We start from the raw sequence: 20,934 nt of genomic DNA, 5'->3' as shown, positions 1-20,934 counted from the left end.
CTTTCTATTTTTCTTTGTTTTATCCTCTTAAATAATCATTAATTAGAGAATAATTATCAAACAGTTAAAGTAAATTACCAAAATTTTTGTACACTTCATTTACAGAGTAAATAATCTGGGAAAAATACCAAATGTGGTTTTTATATACTGAAATCCGATTTTGTGTATTTAAGTGAATTTAATCTTAGAAAATAGGAGAAAAATAGTATACAGAAGAGAAAAATCATCACAAATTTTATGTAGCCTCCTAATGTACTAAAAAGTGTTCTGGTAAATGTTCATGAATTTTGGGTGAGCAGAACTATTTTTTCTATTTTTAGGCCATTATAAATACAAAAATCGGGGAAAAATAGGAATGCATTATGAAAAATTCTGAAAATATTTTTCTAAGTCTTATACCTCTGGTAGAAGCTGCGAAAATTGTTATACAGCCTTTTCCAATTGTCTAAAGTGGTTTTATGATTTATTGGGGCTAAAAAAAAAGAAAATTCAAAACCATATTAAACAGTAACAAAAGTCATTGAAACTTCATGGGAGATGTTTATTAACTTAAAGAACCATCCAAGAATTTTTCCAGAATTTATTTACTAGCGTAAGTATTTTATATGATTTAACACTCTATTTTCTTATTATTTTCATATAAAAATAAAGAAAATATATATTGAGCTGAAAATTTCCAGAATGCATCTTCATACAATTTAACAACAATGAAAAATTGTTTTCTTATTTTTTATGTTGAAAACCATGCCTAAAGACTCAATAAATGTATAGAGAAAACTTGGTTCTTGTGATTTATGTAAAGATTATTGATGTTACTTTGACAATTTTTGCAACATGTTACAAAGACTTTTGAATCAAGATCTTTTTGTTCCTATTAATACATGATATTAAGGGTTTAAAATAATTTTTGAATGATTTGTAGTGATGAATAAGTCTTTTGAACATGCAACACAAAACAAATGTTCATAAGGAAAGTGCTGTTTGAGCAACAGTTTTATAAAAATTGGTAAAAATCGAAATATTGGAATTTTCGAGTGAGGTCAGATGGGTTTGAAAGCTAACTCAAAATATTATATTTCAGAAAAAGAATCACGAATTTTGGCTAAGAAATGAGTGAGATATGACAGTTTAAAGTCAGGTAAAGAAATCTGGCAGATTGCATGCATGATGATTGGTTAGAAAAGTGGGTTTTCATCATTTCTTTGAGTAAATCTTTTCAAGTATTTTAAATATATCATGATAAACTCATATTTTAGTCATGTTTCTAGAGATCAAAAGATTAAAACTTATCAAAATGTATACATGCATTTATGAACGAAATTTTGTTTCTCAAAAACTCTTAACTTGAGTTTGATGTTTTACTCCTTAAAATCGATTTTTGCACTAAGATCATGAACATGCAACCTTGTTTATCATACATGCATGGTGTTAAAACACATCCATCATGTTGTAAAAACCATTTTAACAAAAAGAAAACAAGTTTGAAGAAGATGAAGAAGGAGAAAGTGTAAGAAAAAGAGCAAAACTTGAAGGAAAAGTGAAGTAGAAATCGATTTTACCTTCAAGAATACCACAAGATGATGAAGATTTCGAGTTTGAGGAGTGTTCTTGGGTTTGTTTTCTGGAAAATTTCTTGGTTCTTAGAGGGAGGAAGAGAGAATGGAGTGGTGTTTGGAGAGAAAAAGTAGAGAGAAGGTAGAGAGAGTTTTCTAGAGAGAGAAAGAAGAGAGATGTGTGTATGTTGGAGAATGAGAGTGTGAGAGAGATATGGGGAGAGAGGGATCCGATTTTAAGGGAGGAGAGGCTCTCTCTCTCTTGTTTCTTTTATAAAAATTCAAATCTTTTATAAAAATATCCAACTTTTTATAAAATGTGCACCTTAACCTAGTTTTTATGCATAAAACTCTTGATTTTTGACTTATAAATCAAGGGTAAATGTTAATAACTAAATCTTTATTTTTCATTGAATTTTATTTCATAATAATTATTATGATAAGATAATATTATAAGGTTCATAATTGTTTTTTATAGGATTTTTAAGGTTAAAGTTTATAAATATGAGTTTTTAGGGCTTTTAGGGTTTTGGAGTTTAATAAACTTTGAATATCAAAATAAATAGAATATTTGAGACTTTAAATTATCTTATGGTATTATAACTCTTTTATAGTTATAAATAATGTTTGTAATTTATTTTTATCGGTTTATTGGCATTCTATGTAGTGATTCCGAGATTCAAGCGAAATTGAGGAATCAAGTATACTAGTCCTAGTCTTCAAATTTGACTTAAGTTTCTATGAGACTTTGAACTAACTTCTACTTCTAGGTCAAGTGCATGATGTGTGTACATGATTCATGAAATATTGTTCGAGTCAAAGAGTGATCCAAATATGGATAGTCACTACAGCTTAGTAGATGTAGAATTCACATATCAAGGTGAAATCTAAGTACACCATCCATTGTTTCTATCTGTTTCCAAGTTTCTAGTAGGTTATAACTTAGCTTCTAATTACTAAGTCTAATATGTGTTGTGCCTATATGTGTAACTAAGTTTAGTCAAATCTAAAACCGACTCGAATTTTGACGACTGTCACATTTCACAAGTTTTGCATAATAGAAAAGAGTCACGAAAAATATGAGGCCAATAAAGACCGCTGTCCAAGACCTTACGTGCGGTTCGTTGTGGACCATAATGCCCTCCACAAGCTTCTGAATAGCAGAAATTCAGGATTGACTTGACTTCATCTTGAGGTACACATCTTCTAATCACCAGATCAACACAATGTTTCCATAGATACAGCTCGTCCCAAACATATCTTTTCGCCTCCTTCTTTATTTTATCTTTTTGGGCTCGAGTAAGATTTGAAGGGAGTTCTCTGGAGACCAAGCAGTTCACTATATCAACAAACCAAGGAGGGTTCTGAACAGCGAATAAATGCTCGTCAGGAAACGTTTCACGGATCGGTGTCGGGTCTTCCGGTGGAGTGAGCCGACTCAAATGATCAGCTACCAAATTTTCTCTGCCACTTTTGTCCCTGATCTCTATATCAAACTCCTGTAGCAGCAGAATCCATCTAATCAACCTTGGCTTTGAGTCTTTTTTGGCAAGAAGGTATCGGATAGCTGCGTGATCAGAAAAAATTATAACTTTCGTGCCCAACAAATATTGTCTGAATTTTTCCAATGCAAAAACGATTGAAAGCAACTCTTGTTCTGTGGTGGAGTAAATTGCTTGGGCATTATCCAAGGTTTTTGATGCATAATATATAACGTGGGGAACCCGGTCTTTTCTCTGTCCTAGAACAGCTCCAACAGCAGTATTACTGGTGTCACAGATTATCTCGAATGGTAAACTCCAATCTGGGGGCTGAATGATGGGGGCAGAAGTGAGAAGATTTTTCAGCACATCAAAAGCTTTCTTGCAATCTTCATTGAAGTCGAATTCAACATCTTTTTGCAATAACTGGCACATGGGAACTAATATCTTTGAAAAATCTTTTATAAACCTCCTGTAAAACCCTGCATGGCCATGAAAGGAATGCACTTCCCGAACATTCTTCGGGTAGGGTAAGCTCTTTATAACATCTATTTTTTCTTTATCGACTTCCAACCCTCTTTTTGAAAAAATATGTCCAAGAATCAGACCTTGGTCAACCATAAAGTGACATTTTTCAAAATTTAAGACCAAGTTTGTTTCTATACATCTTTGTAAAATTTTTGTGACGTTTTTCAAACAAATATCAAAGGAGTCTCCATAGACGGTAAAATCATCCATGAAGACTTCTATGGTATTTTCGACATACTCAGAAAATATACTAACCATACACCTTTGAAAGGTAGCATGTGCGTTGCAGAGTCCAAAGGGCATACGACTATACGCGAATGTCCCGAAAGGGCAGGTGAAAGTCGTTTTCTCCTGGTCTTCTGGAGCTACTGGAATCTGATGGAAACCTGAAAATCCATCCAAGCAGCAGTAGTGGGATTTTCCAGCAAGTCTCTCTAGCATCTGATGTATAAATGGGAGAGGAAAATGATCTTTCCGGATAGCTGCGTTTAATTTTCTGTAGTCAATACAAAGCGCCATCCGTTCTGAACCCGATTTAGAACCAGCTCTCCTTCTTTGTTCTCTACCACTGTCACTCCAGCCTTCTTGGGAACAACTTGAACTGGGCTGACTCACTTGCTGTCAGAAATTGGGTATATCATCCCAACATCCAGTAACTTCATAACTTCTTTTTTAACCACCTCCATCATTGGTGGGTTTAATCTTCGTTGGGCTTCTCGTGATGGCTTATAATCTTCTTCCATCAAACTTTTGTGCATGCAAAGAGAAGGGCTGAGTCCTTTAATGTCTGCCATAGTACACCCAATTGCGCTTTTATACTCCTTCAGAATTCTGATCAGCTCAAACTCTTCTTTTTCTGACAGCTTGTTGGATATGATAACTGGTAATGTTTCTTTTTCTCTAAGATATGCATATTTCAAGTGTTCTGGAAGTGTCTTTAGCTCCAAGATGGGGGCTTGCACTACAGATGGAAAAAGCTTGGAGTTAGAAATTGGTAATTTAAGAGTTTGGGTACCATACCTCAACTTTCTCTGTTGGTCCATATGAGCTACCATCTATTGAACTTCTCTATCAACCATATAATTTTCTGATATAACCTGAGCTGCATTAATAGACAATTTTATGTGGAGCACTAATGCTAGTGACTCATGGTTAGCAATCTCAAAATATTCTGCAATTAGTGGTTCAATTACATCAATAAAATTAAGGGCTGAAACATCATCAGGATAACGCATGGCGTCATAAATATTGAAGTTGATAACTTCCCCATCAAATTCCATTGAAAGGGTACCATCATAAACATCTATTTTGGTTCTGGCAGTTTTTAAAGATGGTCTCCCCAAAAGAATGGAACCTGAGTTTGGTGAGTCGTCATCTCCCATATCCAAAACATAGAAATCAGCTGGGAATATGAGTTCATTCACTTGAACCAAAACGTCTTCCAGCACACCTTTTGGGTGCACCAGAGAACGATCAGCTAACTGAATGATGACTCCAGTTCTTTTTAACGGCCCTACCCCGATAGTTTTAAAAAGGGAGTATGGCAAAACATTTATAGAAGCTCCTAAGTCAAACATAGCTCGCGGAACTGAAAGGTTCCCCAACTTGCAAGGAACAGTAAATACTCCTGGATCCTTACACTTTGGGGGTAGCCTTTTTTGTAAAACAGCCGAAACATTCTCGCTTACTTTAACTGTTTCGTTTCCTTTTAATTTTCTTTTTGAAGTACACAAATCTTTTAAAAATTTAGCATATCGGGGTAGTTGTTTAATTGCATCAAGAAGGGGAATATTTACCTCAACCTTTCTGAAGAAATCCATAATCTATTTATCTTCCTTTTCTTTTTTCGTGTTTTTTCAGTCTTGAGGGAAAAGGAGGAGGGGTAATTTTTACTTCAGCTTCAGCAGGTCCATCTTTTTTCTTCACCTCTTCAGTTGCCTCAGATTCTTGCTCAACCATGATCTCTTCTTGCTGATCTGGTCCTTTGTAGTTTTTACCACTTCTGAGGGTGACAGCACAAGCATTGTGCTTCGGGTTTTTCTCAGTCTGAGATGGGAATTTTCCTTGGGTTTGTGCTTCTAGTTTGCTCATGGAGTTCGCGAGTTGTGATACCTGCTGCTCCAGATTTTTTATGTTGGACTTTGTTTCATTCTGGAAAGCTTGGGTACTGGTAGCAAGACTTTTAACTATGTCTTCCAAAGACATGCTGGAACTACTAGCTTGTGACTAAACAGGTGGTTGCTGAAAATTGATCTGGTGCTGATTTTGCTGAAAAGATTGCTGAAACGCGGGTGGAGCTTGATATTGGTTTCTTTGTTGAAAGTGCTGTTGATGTCTTGGCTAGAAATTGTTATTTTGAGGCCCTCCCCATGCTTGGTTGTTGCGATGTTGATCAAATGGCCTTTGCTGAAATCCTCCTATAGCTTGCACAGATTCATTATCTTCTTGAAGTATTGGGCACATATCAGTTGGGTGCCCGGTTTTGCAGCAGATCCCGCAAGGTTTGACCTTTGGCTATATACCTTTTTCTTTTGTCAACAAAAGGACAGATTTAGTCAATTCTGAAATCTGGGATTCCAGGTGGGCGTTGCTCATCTCCTTAACTCCTATTGGATGGTCTGGGTACCACTCTTCCTTAGTTACTGAATGTTTTGATTCATTGGCCAGCTTCTCTATTAATGCCCTGATCTCTGTTGGTGTCATGTCTGAAAGTGACCCTCCACTAGATGCATTTATTAGTCGCCTCTCCATAGGTATCAATCCTTCGCAGAAACACTGATATAGCTGATAATCACTAATGCCATGTTGTGGGCATCGGACTAACAGCTTCTTGAATCGCTCCCAATAAGTGTGGAGAGCTTCTCTTGTGCCTTGCTTTATACCCAAAATCTCTCTGCATAGATTTGATACTTTCGCCTCTGGAAAATATTTTTCTAAGAAGAGTTTGGCGAGTTCATTCCAGCTTGTTATTGAACCAGATGGAAGGTCATACAACCATTCCTTTGCTGCATCTTGAACTGAGAAGGGAAACGCCCTGAGTTTGATCCGGTCTTTAGTAACTCCATGGGGTTTCATTCCAGAGCAGACAATATGGAATTCCTTGAGAAATTTATGAGGATCTTCATTCTCAAGGCCTCGAAACGGGGGCAACAGATGGATTAGACCAGATTTGAGCTCAAAATTTCAAGCTTCTGGAAAGGTAATACACAAGGGTTGTTGGGTAACCTCTTGTGTTGCACATTCGCGGAGAGTCTTTTCAGCTTCATCTCCGTTATCGCTCATGATGGATTCTATTTCAGTTTCAGAAGAATCTGTGAGTTCCGGTTTGTCTAAAGATGATGATGAGTATGTTTTGAATGGGTTGTTAATGGGTGAAGTAGGAGGTGCTTTTGGAAAAGGTTGAAATGAGGCTTCGGGTTCGTTCCACAAGGGAGTGCCTTGTGGTGTGGGTGAGGTTGAGGTTCCTGTTTGTTGCTTTCGAAGTTTTGCCTCCTTCTTTAGCTTCCTAGCTGTATTCTCAATCTCTGGATCAAAAATCAGATTACATGTACGTGAAGATCTTGGCATAAAACTATTAGTGTTTTACTGTGTCCCCGGCAACGGCGCCAATTTGTTAAGACCGCTGTCGTACACGATTTAAACAAATAAATATAATAAATAAAATGCTTTATTTTACTAACAGGTAGTACAGGTAAGCAGGGTCGGATCCTCAGGGACACGTCCTAATTGTTAAACCTCTTGCGTATGGTGTGGTCTAATTCTTGATGAATGCAATAAACATACAAAGGGGGGGTTTATTTCTGAAAATTAGACTAATAGTAATCGAAAATGACATGTTGACTGACGTCATTTGAATCTTGAGTTTCAGGTGGGGAATTTTGTTTTGCTGAAGGTGTCACCTTGGAAAGGTGTCATCCGGTTTCGGAAGAGGGGCAAGTTGGGGCCCCGATTCATTGGTCCCTTCAATATTTCTGCCCGAGTTGGCAGGGTTGCTTATCAATTGGATCTTCCTGATGAGCTCAGTTAGATCCATAACACCTTCCATGTGTCTTAGCTCTGAAAGTGTGTAGCAGATGAGGCTGCAGTTATTTCTTTGGATGATATCCAGGTGGATAAGAGCCTGAACTATGTGGAGAAGCCCATTGTAGTCTTGGATAGAAAAACTAAAGATCTTCGTAACAAGGTGGTGAAGCTAGTAGAGGTGCAATGGTAGCACCGGAAGGGATCTAATTGGATCTGGGAGCCGAAGGACGAAATTCGAGAGCATTACCCAGATCTATTTGTGCCCGCAGACTTCAAGGGAAAAGCCTAGTCCAATTGGGGGAGATTTGTAACACTCAAATTCAGGTATCTCATTTTTACCCTCAAAGTATTTCAATTTTGGAAATTAAGAACCATTTGTACGTTGGGCGTACATATTAGTACACTTAGCGTATGTATGTGCATACAACGGGTGGTTAAGACTCGTATGCAGGGCGTACGAGGCCAATGACCAAACCCTAACTTCTTGGCTTAGACACTATTTAAACACACTTATATCTTTTGGACCAAACCCTAATCAGCCTCTATAGCTGTCACACCCCGCTAAAGCGGAAACACGAGGCGTGGCAGTATAAAGGGTTTCATAGCAAAAGTTAAAAGACAACACCAACCATAGTTTAAAAATCATTACAAATTTACAATGGGGTTGAACAAATTTTTAAAAGAAATTACAATGTAAACTTAAATACAACACATGCGAATGCTCCTAAAAGTAATGTATCCCTAAGTGCGACTTACTCGATGATTCCTGAAAAAGCATGTAAAACGAGCGCAACTATAAAAATAGTTGGTGAGTACTCACAGGTTAAAAGTAATATTGGTTTCATGAATCGTAATCAAAGTTTTAATAGAAGTTTCCATAAATAAGGTATATTGTTAAAATGAGTAAATAAGTTTGTATAAACAAAGTTGATTGTCATCATGAGAGATAAAGTATGTTGCCCAAATGAGATGCAACGTTCATATTCTCATGGGAAATAAAGTTTCCATAAATAGAAATATATTGCAAATGAGTAAATAAGTTTACATAAACAAAGTTCGTTGTCATCATGAGAGATAAAGTATGTTGCCCAAATAAGATGCAACGTTCATATTCTCATGGGAAATAAAGTTTCCATAAATAGAAATATATTGCAAATGAGTAAATAAGTTTACATAAACAAAGTCCGTTGTCATCATGAGAGATAAAGTATGTTGCCCAAATAAGATGCAACGTTCATATTCTCATGGGAAATAAAGTTTGTTGCTAAAACGAGATACAAGGTTCGTATGTGCATAATGATTATACCATGAGTTCACAACCCAAGCCTAATGACCGAGGGTGCCCTCTTCTATGTCTATCGCTAACATAGGGAAATATGATAAAATGCACTCAAGCGAATCGTGCGAGTGAGGAGTTGTCTACCTCCTAATAGCGCTATCCATAATAACCATAGGCTCAAATGAGTTAATGAGTTGTGTGAATTGATTCCAGGGACTTAAACGCGATAAGGCCTCATGAATTAACAATAGCATACACATACATATCAACATTTAGCAACCAAGTTTGATACAAGTCAAATTAAATACAACGAACATAAATAGTTTAAGACATGTTTTTCCACCCCAAAACATAAAAACCGAAAATAGGGGGAGTCGTGAATACTCACAATGCATTGAGATGATGAAAATGATGCCTTGAACTACGTTCCACGTGTACCACTACCGATTCCTACAATAATGGTATTCGCTAGTGAGTCTCTAATCGAAATCTAACACTAGTATACTTACTACTACAATAAAATTATGCCAATATTGTGTCAAAATTTAATATTGATAAGTTACAAACATTTTTCTGAAATGGTGAAATTTTATAGCTCATGTGATTAAGACAATTTTGGATATTAATTTCCAGATTTTTGTAATATTAATTGAGGGTATTTCAACACATTTAAATGTGTTTTAAGCTCTTAAAAAGCCAAAATATTATCAAACAAATTCCAAAAATTCTCAAACTTTGCATTTTCATTCTAAACACAGTAGAGGTCTTCCATAAATTTTCCCTTGAACTTTTGATGTGATTAACTATTTTTCCCAATTTTTAAGCCTTCATAACAATATAAATTCGTGAAAAATAGGATCCAGATGATAAAAATTCCCAACCTTTTTATAATACTGCCATTAGACATACTAAAGTTGGGAAAAATATAAAAATGAATTTCTAAACTGTTTAACCTAATTTTATGTTTTTTGTGCATTTATTCTAATAAAAATGGATTTAAGTGTATTTAATCTTGGGAAAATAGATGAAAAATAGCATACAGAAGAGAAAAATTATCAACATTTTTATGTAGCATTCTAATATATTATAAGGTGTCCTGCTAAATTTTCATGAATTTTGGATGAGTAAAACTATTTTTCCTGTTTTTAGTCCATTATAAACACAAACAAATCATGAAAAATAGATATACATTTTGAAAAATTCCCCAAAATATTTTTCTGAGTCTTAAATACAGGGTACAAGCTGCGAAAAATAAGAAATAATATTTTCACATTCCCTAAAGTGGTTTTATGATTTATTAGGGCTAAATAAAAAGAAAATTAAAAACCATACTAAACAGTAACAAAAGTCATTGAAACTTCATGGGGAATGTTTATTAACTTAAAGGATCATCCAAGAATTTTTCCAGAACTTATTTACTAGTGTAAGTATTTTATAAGATTTAACACTCTATTTTCTTATTATTTTCATATAAAAATAAAGAAAATATATATTAAGCTGAAAATTTCCAGAATGCATCTTCATACAATTTAATAACAATGAAAAATTGTTTTCTTATTTTTGATGTTGAAAACCATGCCTAAAGGCACAATAAATTATAGAGAAAACTTGGTTCTTGTGATTTATGTAAAGATTATTGATGTTAATATGACAATTTTTGCAACATGTTACAAAGACTTTTGAATCAAGATCTTTTTGTACCTATTAATACATGATATTAAGAGTTCAAAATAATTTTTGAATGACTTTTAGTGATGAATAAGTCCTTTGAACATGCAACACAAAACAAATGTTCATAAGGAAAGTGCTGTTTGAGCAACAGTTTTGTAAAAATTGGTAAAAATCGAAATATTGGAATTTTACAGTGAGGTCAGATGGGTTTGAAAGCTAACTCAAAATAATATATTTCAGAAAAAGAATCACAAATTTTGGTTAAGAAATGAGTGAGATATGGCAGTTTAAAATCAGGTAAAGAAATCTGGCAGATTGCATGCATGATGATTGGTTAGAAAAGTGAGTTTTCATCATTTCCTTGAGTAAATCTTTTGAAGTATTTTAAATATATCATGATAAACTCATATTTTAGTCATGTTTCCAGAGATCAAAAGATTAAAACTTATCAAAATGTATACATGCATTTATGAACAAAATTTTGTTTCTCAAAAACTCTTAACTTGAGTTTGATGTTTTAATCCTTAAAATCGATTTTTGCACTAAGATCATGAACATGCAACCTTGTTTATCATACATGCATGGTGTTAAAACACATCCATCATGTTCTAAAAACCATTTTAACACAAATAAAACAAGTTTGAAGAAGATGAAGAAGGAGAAAGTGTAAGAAAAAGAGCAAAACTTGAAGGAAAAGTGAAATAGAAATCGATTTTACCTTCAAGAATACCACAAGATGATGAAGATTTCGAGTTTGAGGAGTGTTCTTGGGTTTGTTTTCTGGAAAATTTCATGGTTCTTAGAGGGAGGAAGAGAGAATGGAGTGGTGTTTGGAGAGAAAAATTAGAGAGAAGGTAGACAGAGTTTTCTAGAGAGAGAAAGAAGAGAGATGTGTGTGTGTTTGAGAATGAGAGTGTGAGAGAGAGATATGGGGAGAGAGGGATCCGAATTTTTTTAGTATAATACCCTTTCTCATTCATTTTCTTTTATAAAATTTAAGTTCTTTTATAAAATATCTCAATTTTTATATAAAATGTGCACTAAAATCAAGTTTTTATTCATAAAACCTTGATTTTTGATTTATAAATTAAGGGTAAATGTTAATGAGTTAAATTTTATTTTCCTTGATTATATTTCCCTGAATTTAATTGTTTTAGGATAATATTATGAGTTTCATAACTATTTTTATAGAATTCTTGATGTCAAATTTTATAAAATTTAGGTTTTAGGGTGTTTAGGGTTTTGAGAATTAATAAATGTTTAGATATCAAAATCAATAGAATCTTTGAGACTTCAATTTATCTTATGGTATTATAACTCTTTTATAGTTATAAATAATATTTGTAACTTATTTTATCGGTTTATTGGCATTCTATGTAGTGGTTTCGAGATTCAAACGAAATTGAGGAAATCAAGTATACTAGTCCTAGTTTTCAACTCTGACTTAAGTTTCTATGAGGCTCCAACCTAATTTCTACTGCTAGGTCAAGTGCATAATGTGTGTATATGATTCATGAAAAGGTGTTTGAGTCAAAGAGTGACCCAAATATGGATAGTCACTACAGTTAAGTAGTAGTAGAATTCACATATCAATGTGAAATCTAAGTACACTATCATCCGATCCTACTTGTTTCAAGTTTCTAGTAGGTTATAACTTAGCTTCTAGTTACTAAGTCTATTATGTGTCGTGCCTATATGTGCAACTAAGTTTATTCAAATCTAGAACCGACTCAAATTTTGACGGTTGTCACAATAGCCTCTTTCGATCCTAAGACCCTATCTTTGCAATAGAGTGTGAGTTTTGTGCTTTAAAGTGTTCTTGCAGGCCATTCTAAGGAGGTGGTGTTCAAGATTTGAACGTGGGAAGAGCTTAAGGATCCTGCATCTAGAGTATCTTGGGGAGCTTTGGAAGGTAAAAAGCTTTCTCCTTGCTTATCGTTGTTGTTTGTTAAGTTAGGATTTTCTAGAAGTCCTCTTTTGAGTCCATAAATCATTTCTTGGGAGTTTGGGCAACTCTAGAGGTTACGAAGGATAGATCTGAGGTCCATTGGCTCGATTATAGCATAAAAATGCAAACTTGATGACTTTTATGGCTCCATGCGTGAGTTAAGTGAAGGGTTTTGAGAATTCTAACACTCCTATGGTGTACATGCAACCCTATAAACCTTGGATCTATGTTCTCTCTATTATACATGCAAATATTTGATATTCCAAGGTTTCATCCTAACTAGCATAATAAGAAGTAACTATACTACAAGAATCTAGAAGAATGACATACCTCTTGATGTTGTAGCTTGATTCCATGGAGCTTAAGAGCCTAGTGCCTCAAGTGTGACACCTCAACTGGTTCACACAACACCACCAACAACTTGGAATAACTTGAGAGAGAAGTTCTTATGCTCAAATCGGCTTGCCTTCATGTGTACACACCTTAGTGTCAATTTCTTGAGCCATGGGGTCCTTATATATTGTGGCTATTAGGGTTACATCATGTAACTCATGTCTTTCCATATTCTTCATGCTCCATGGGTTAAAACCTACATGGAGTATCCATGGGTTTAGCCCAACATGAAGAACTATGGATCATAAGCCCACATATATAAGAATGAATGATTTACATAATCAATCCCCATCTATTTAATTAGTCTCCTTTTGATCACAAAATTAATTCCAAATTAATTCTGGATCAATACTAATTAAATAATATGATTTCATAGTAATATATTAGAACTTATAATATATTAACAAATCATAAATATCTTTTTCTCACAAAAGTCTATCCAAATTGTTCCGATGCCATGCAACCCAAATGAACCATGCCAAATCGGGTCAAGTACATACCAATTATAGTTATGGGCTTAGACACTAATCCAGCAGTCTCCTACTTCGATAAGTCTAAAACTATTATTGCGTATGACTCCAAAACCCGACTAGCAATCGTAGCTCTTAAAATTCACTGTCGAACTCTGAACAAATCAATGACATGTCCATTAGATAAGGGATCATATATTCCTCCATTCTAGATATCATATGGACTGAGACATGGATTAAAATCATTCTTACTATCCATTTGTTGTTTCCCGGTTTCTGATTTATGACGACCGACTAATTGAACAAATCAAATCAGTCCAGGCTTGGCCAAGCACTTCGGGGTGTCATCACTAATTCATCAAGGGGCCGACAGATATTGCTTTTATCCCTTTAAGGGTAAAAGGAATGGATAAACTTCGACTCATATGCTTGTTCTACTACTTGTTGAATCATACACAAAGGCACGTTTTATAACATTGAGTTACCAATGCGTTTTCGTACAATCATTGTATAACCAACTCATAGGCAACAACTTATATCTCTAGGTTTGAAGAATATAAGATATTATCGTCTCATGATCACTCGTGATAAAATCCATGAAGTGAGTCAAATGAGCATGGGTTTAATCCAATACTCAGAACTTATGAGCACTCATGAATGTTGTAGCAACTCTTGCTATGTCCAACACTTTAGACATCTACAAGCTAGCTTCATGACAGTCTTGCCTTAATACATACTTCCAACGTATTATCGATTGTGGATGGTTTGAATAACTTAGTCATTCAGGAAGAATGACCTAGTTATTCTGGAAGTCCAAACATGCAAAGTGAAACACAAGAATAATTGAATCCAATATGGTCTCAGAACTTATGAATATAAATAGAACACCTTTTATTTATCACCATATTGATTACACATTATTCATTGCATACTGTTTCAAATTATCAACTTTATACTTGGATTAAAACAATAGTTGTCCCATGCTCCAAGCATGTACACTATGTTTTTCTAAACACTAGTCGTGCCATACACCGAGTATGCACACTATGTTTGTCCAAACATTAGTTATGCCATACACCAAGTATGCACACTAAGTTTGTCTATGATCTTTACTTTGTGAAATAGATCGATTGAACATAATTCCAATGATTCTCATTTCACAGTCCCAAATCCTTACCACAAATGCAAGAATTCCAAATTCCTGCCATTTACCGAAATCTGTTAGATTTTAAACTTACATGCACTGATCCTCTTGTAATGATTATGCACAAAGTCACAAAGACTTGTCAGCAGTCATTACAGAGTATTCCAATGGAGAACATTCCATGGAAACGAAGTCTCAAATTCAAAGTACATTGCTTTGAACATCCTTCTTGCATTAAGTTTCCTAATCTTACACAGATTTAATGAATAACTTCCACCTATGGGAACATTTCCATATTCCCATTTTGACTATTACTTCTGAACAAGAGTTGCCTCTTTTCATAATATTTCAATGTGGTCCTCTTCAAAGAGTAACATTATACTTCCAACTGTCCATGAACAACCAATCTTTGGTGAACCTTAGATTGTTCTCGACAATTGCTTAATCAAATTAGTCATATCCAGTTCTAGTACTTTTTCCCTCTTAATGCTCTAGGTATTTGGAGAAATATATAACAAATGAATATTATAGCACATGCAATTGATCCTATATTTGAAGCGTATGCGACACGATTCATGATGTCTCACATAAAGACATGATACTAGACCAGTCTTTTGCTATAATACTTTTATTTCTATTTGCCATGCTCTCATAATTCAGATTATGAAAAGGGATGCCGTAATCATAATCGAATTTTAGAACGCAAATAATGTTCCCATATATAGAATTTCCTTATGTTGAACCATTCCAACATAACATTCATATATATACTTGACTAAATTTGATTAAAGTCTCACGATCTAAGCTTTTAGATTTAAAACGAAGTACAATTTCCTCTCCCTTAATTATAGCAAAACAACTTTTCCCAATTGAAAATTTTGTTTTCTATAATTAACATTGCTAACTTTCAACACTTATAATAATTTCATGCTCCCACTAACATGATGATTATTATCATAACACTTATGCTCCCACTAGCTTTGACATGTACTCAGAAATTAGATGGACTTCTAGAAATCAATACTTTATTGACTTTCTTACCAAAGTTCAAATTTCTGATACGAGTTGCTTTGATAAAACTTTATCAAAATCATACACATGTCCTTATATAGCACACATGTGTGTCTAAACAATTTCAGAACTATGAAAAGGGATGCCGTAATCACAGTCTCAATTGTTTAGACCTTTGTCATTCCTCACAAGTCCATGTTAGTGTGCCGGTTAACCACACACGTTCCACTAATGTCACACCCCCAAACCGGAACGGCGGAAACGTTCGGGGGTGGTCGACGTCATGCGTAGTATCACAACAGTTGTATCATAGCAAGCATAGTAAACACAAGCAAACATTGAATACATATATGAAAAAGGTTTACATTGTTTGATACATAGTTTTGTTCATATCAAAAGGAAAATGAAAGACATGACTCTAACGCTCCGACTTCTCCGAACTCCTGGAAGTACCTGTCTACTAATTTCCTGAGAATAGAAGCAGTTTTGAAAGAATATCAGCGTAAAGCTGGTGAGTTCATAAGCATTTAGTTTTTGGTGGAAAGGTGTTCTTTGAATCCTTTTGAAAAATGTTCCTCAAGAAAATCCTATATTTTCTTTTAAAAAAAACATGTTTGAAAACCCATTCCTTCCATGACTTCCAGATTCATACAAAATATGTACAATCCAGGGAGTCGTGGAACGAATGTGAGTATCCTTTAGTTACTTGTTAAACAATTCGTTTAAGAAAAACCGAGTTATCCCGGGAAAATCCTATATTTTCCCTAAAAGTTGATGGTTGGTTATCCGTTCAAAGCTGAGGTGTACAAGTATCTACCATACTTATATCGATAAACGTAGTTTTCTTTCAAAAACCCTGGTTACTCCAAGTGGGGTAAATTATCCTTATTACATAAATAAAAACTAAATAAAAGAAAACGTGATGAACTAAATTCCGAAGGTATTATTAATACCCTACAGTAATCAAATCGGTTATTACTTTAAGATTAGTTTACTTGATTCATTATTACAAAAGTAAATCTCTGCTATCTAGGTTATGAGTGTCATGACCATAACTGACTGGATATGGACCGCAACGGCCGGTATCCTTTATGAATTTGTCACCCGTAGACCTTCCGGTCCGACTGTAGCTTGCAGCAAGATACAGTCCATGTATGACAATCAAGTTTGGAACATGGTTGACAATGTACCTGATCGTAAGATAGTTGGGTGCAAATGGATCTTCAAGAAGAAGACCGACATGGATGGTAATGTACACACTTATAAGGCATGACTGGTTGCAAAGTGTTATTCTCAAACTTCGTGAGTTGATTATGATGAGACCTTTTCACCAGTGGCCAAGATTAAGTCTATTAGGGTTCTGTTAGCCATTGCTGCATTTCATGATTATGAAATATGGCAAATGGATGTCAAAACCGCTTTCCTTAATGGAAAGTTGGCTGAAGATGTTTACATGGTTCGGCCAGAGGGTTTTGTCAGTACAGAGTACCCCAGTAGAGTGTGTAAGCTCGAGAAATCCATTTATGGATTAAAACAGGCACCTCGCAGATGGAATCTTTGTTTTGATGAGAAAGTCAAAGAATTTGGCCTTTCAATGAGTGAAGATGAATCTTGTGTCTATATCAAGGCTAGTGGGAGTATAGTCAGCTTTTTGGTACTGTATGTGGATGACATACTACTCATAGGAAATGACATCCCAACCCTGCAGGAAGTAAAGTCCTGGCTTGGGAAGTGTTTCGATATGAAGGACCTTGGAGAAGCTGCCTATATCCTAGGGATAAGGATTTTGAGAAACAGGAGTAAAAGACTAATTGGAATTAGTCAAAGCACCAATGTGGACAAAGTGTTGAAAAGGTTCAACATGCATAACTCCAAGAAAGGAGAGTTACCCATCCAGAGTAACGCCAGATTGAGTAAGACACAAAGCCCTAGTACTGAGGCTGAGATAGCAGAAATTAGTCGAATACCTTATGCTTCAGCTGTAGGATCGATCATGTATGCTATGACGTGTCCTCGACCTGATGTAGCCTTTGCTTTGAGCATGGTTAGCAGGTATCAGGGGAACCATGGCAAGGCACACTGGACTGCGGTAAAGAATATCCTCAAGTACCTACGGAGGACTAAGGACTGGGTCCTTACCCTCGGTGGTAGTGAGGACTTGAGAGTTGTAGGGTACAGTGATGCTAGCTTTCAGACTGACATGGATATTTTCCGCTCTCAGTCGGGCTGGGTCTTTATTCTAAACGGAGGGGCAATTACTTGGAAAAGTTCCAAGCAGGAGACAGTGGCTGATTCCACTTGTGAATCAGAGTATATAGCAGTAAGCGAGGCAGCAAAGGAGGCTATATGGCTAAAGAACTTCATCGGAGACCTTGGATTTATACCAGCTATAAAGGAGCCAATGGAGATTTTCTGTGACAGCAATAGTGCGGTTGCCTTAGCCAAGGAACCAAGAGATCATGGGAGATCCAGACCCATTGACAGAAAATATCACTTCATCAGACATCGAATAGAAGAAGGAATCCTCGTGGCAAAGAGGGTATCATCGGATGAGAACCCAGCAGATCCACTCACGAAGGGACTGACTCGGGCTAAGCATCTCCAGCATGCTCGGAGCATAGGGCTGAAGGATGATATTAGTTTTAGTAGTTAGATAATCTTGAAATTTGTAAAATGTAATTGACATTTGATGATAAATAAAAGCTGTTGTTTATGAGTAAAGTGTTGCTATCTCTTGTCAATCGTTTACTATTATTTCTTTTTGCATGTTTTGACTTCCAGAATAATTATGTTATGGTTTATATCATATTATTCAAACTCTCCACAGTCGGTCATATGTTGGAAGTAGATATGAATCAAGACTGTCATGGGTTGGCTTGTAGAGGTCTAAGATGTTAGACAAAGCGGGGCTACAGCACTCATGAGTGCTCATAAATTCTGAGTATTGGATTCAACCCACGCTCACTTGTATCACTTCATGGAATTTATCTCGAGTGATCGTGAGACGGTAATATCATATAAGTCTTCAAACCTAGAGATATGATTTGTTGCCTATGAATTGGTTATGCATTGATTGCACGAAAACGCATTGGTAACTCGATGTTATAAATCGTGCTTTTGTGTGTAATTCAACAAGTAGTAGAGCAAACATATGAGTCGAAGTTTATCTGTTCCTTCTAGGATTAGAAGCGATATTCGGGCCCCTCGATGATTTTGTTTTGACCTATGTACCGGGCCCGGTCAGAACTAAATTGATGTGTTCAGTTAAGTTCTATGTCAAACAAATCGGAAATCGGGAAACAAATGTTGGACAATAAGCAAGACCATGTTCCATGTATTTGTCCAGCTGATATCTAGAACAGAGGATTATATGATCACTTATCTAAAATGGCGCTTCATAGTTCAACAGAGTTTAAAGAGCTACGATTGCTGATCGGTTCCTCAAGTCATACTTGCAACTATAGTTATTAGACTTATCCAAGTGGGAGAATGTTGGATATAGTGTCTAAGTCCATAACTATATTTGGTATGTACTTGACCCGACCCGACATGGTCCATTTGGGTTGCACTTCACCCGAACAATTTATGGATAATCGTTTGAGAATAGTATAAGTTATGATTTATTAATATATTATAAGTCCTAATATATTAATATAAAATCATATTATTTAATTAGTATTGATCTATAATTAATTTAGAATTAATTTAGAGATCAAAAGTATGACTAATTAAATATGGGCTCTTGTATTTATATAGTGTGGGCTAATGATTATTTGGAATGGGCTAGGCTTGCATGGAAAGTCCATGGATACTCCATGGAGCTTTAACCCATGGATCTCATGGAAATGAAAAGACATGGGTATTAGGGTTTACATGGATGTAACCCTAATCCACCACACTATATAAAGGAGGCTTTGGTTCTTGAAATTGCACTAGTTGATGTGTGTAAACTAAGAGGGCCGATTTCAAGAAGTTTGTGACTATTCTCTCAAGTTTCCAAGTTTGTGGTGATTTGTGACTTCCATTTGAGGCATCCACATTATTGGTGCTAGGCTCTCAAACTCCAAGCAATCAACTACTACTACAAGGTAAGTAATTCTACTAGTTTTATTTTATTCAAGTACTCCATGCCATGCTAGTTAGGATAAGAACCTTGGAAAAATAATTATTTGCATGTATCTTAGTCAAACATAGATCCAAGGTTTCTAGGGTTGCATGTACACCATAGGAGTGTTAGAATGCAGAAAACCCATCAGATGTAACCTGTGGACTTGGAAATGATGGGGGTACTTCTGTTTCCTTGGATTCTCGTGCTCCCATGTGAATTCAAGTTCTCGTTTGGTATCCTAGTGAACCTTCACTATCCGGATACGACGTTCGTTTCGTGCGCTGGACTTCCTGGTCCATGAGTTCAAATGATTCCTACACGAAGTGTAGACTCTCGTCTAACCCGATATTGTGAAGGGAAAATCGTAAGTGTCTCATCGGACGGACACTTCCTTTGGTTCCAAATGAGGAAGACGAGATGAGCGTTGCTAAGCGCTCGAGGTAACTAGAGTTTGTACGCTACGGGACCGATCCTAGCAAGGATCTCGGATGGTCCAACGTATCTTGGATTTAGCTTTCTACGCTTTCCGAAGCATATCAGGCCTTTCCAGGTGAGACCTGTAAGAAGGACACGTTAACCAATTTGGAACTCCAATGGTTTTTGTCTCTTATCGGAGTACCCCTTTCGTACGATCTTTTCAGTCGCCTCTCGGATGATTTCAGGACTCGTGAGAGTACGGTCGGGGACTTGACTATGAACTAGTTGCATGTCGCCCACCTCAGCCTAGCACTGAGGGGATCTATACTTACGGCCATAGAGGGCTTAGAATGGCGCAGCCTTGATGCTGGAAAGGTCGCCGTTGTTGCAAGAAAGTTCCACTAAGGGTAGATGAGTGTCCCACGACGTATCCACAGTTGTCCGGATTGTTCTCTTACTTTGTCCATTCCTTTGTGGGTGATACTCTTCGCATGAATACGCTCGGGTTTCGAAGAGAGAGGAATTTTCGAAGTTCGCATCTAGTTTGCTGTTACGAGCGACGAGAGTTTTGCGATCGAACGATTTAAGATAAAAGGGTTTGGTATAACATAGACTCAGTCGGACTAAACAGGATGACGTCGTAGAATCGTGCGTTAAGTTCGTCCGGAAGGATCGTTTTGTTAGCACATTGGTGCCTCTGGGTGAATGTCTCTGGTGTTTGCTGTGTTTGATTCGAAATTAACAGGTACTACTAACACGAGGGTTCTGATGTCTTGAAACTATGAACTTTCATGAAATGATTCTTACTAGATCTCTCTATGATCGTTTGGTGTACACAACTCGTGTATAATTACAACTGACCTTAGCGTTTTCGCTAAACTATCATAATTTGCTCATTAGGGCCTTAA

At 36.0% G+C, this 20,934-nt stretch overlaps 1 protein-coding gene across 1 annotated transcript; it reads right to left on the bottom strand.

Annotated features, from left to right (window-relative positions):
* Positions 1 to 4,617: 4,617 nt before the first annotated feature.
* On the bottom strand, positions 4,618 to 5,382 carry LOC145106079 (uncharacterized). The gene has a single exon (XM_079043125.1). It carries the CDS (start codon positions 5,380 to 5,382, stop codon positions 4,618 to 4,620), a length of 765 nt encoding a protein of 254 aa, XP_078899251.1.
* Positions 5,383 to 20,934: the final 15,552 nt, after the last annotated feature.

Source organism: Lactuca virosa, chromosome 4 (genome assembly GCF_052849685.1).
Source record: "Lactuca virosa cultivar CGN04683 chromosome 4, Lactuca_virosa_CGN04683_v6, whole genome shotgun sequence".
NCBI classification, from domain to species: Eukaryota; Viridiplantae; Streptophyta; class Magnoliopsida; order Asterales; family Asteraceae; genus Lactuca; species Lactuca virosa.
This window is presented reverse-complemented; position numbering and strand designations above follow the sequence as displayed.

What these genes read in the sequence shown, in the direction of transcription:
- LOC145106079 (XM_079043125.1), bottom strand. Translation starts at nt 5,382, where the DNA reads ATGGATTTCTTCAGAAAGGTTGAGGTAAATATTCCCCTTCTTGATGCA.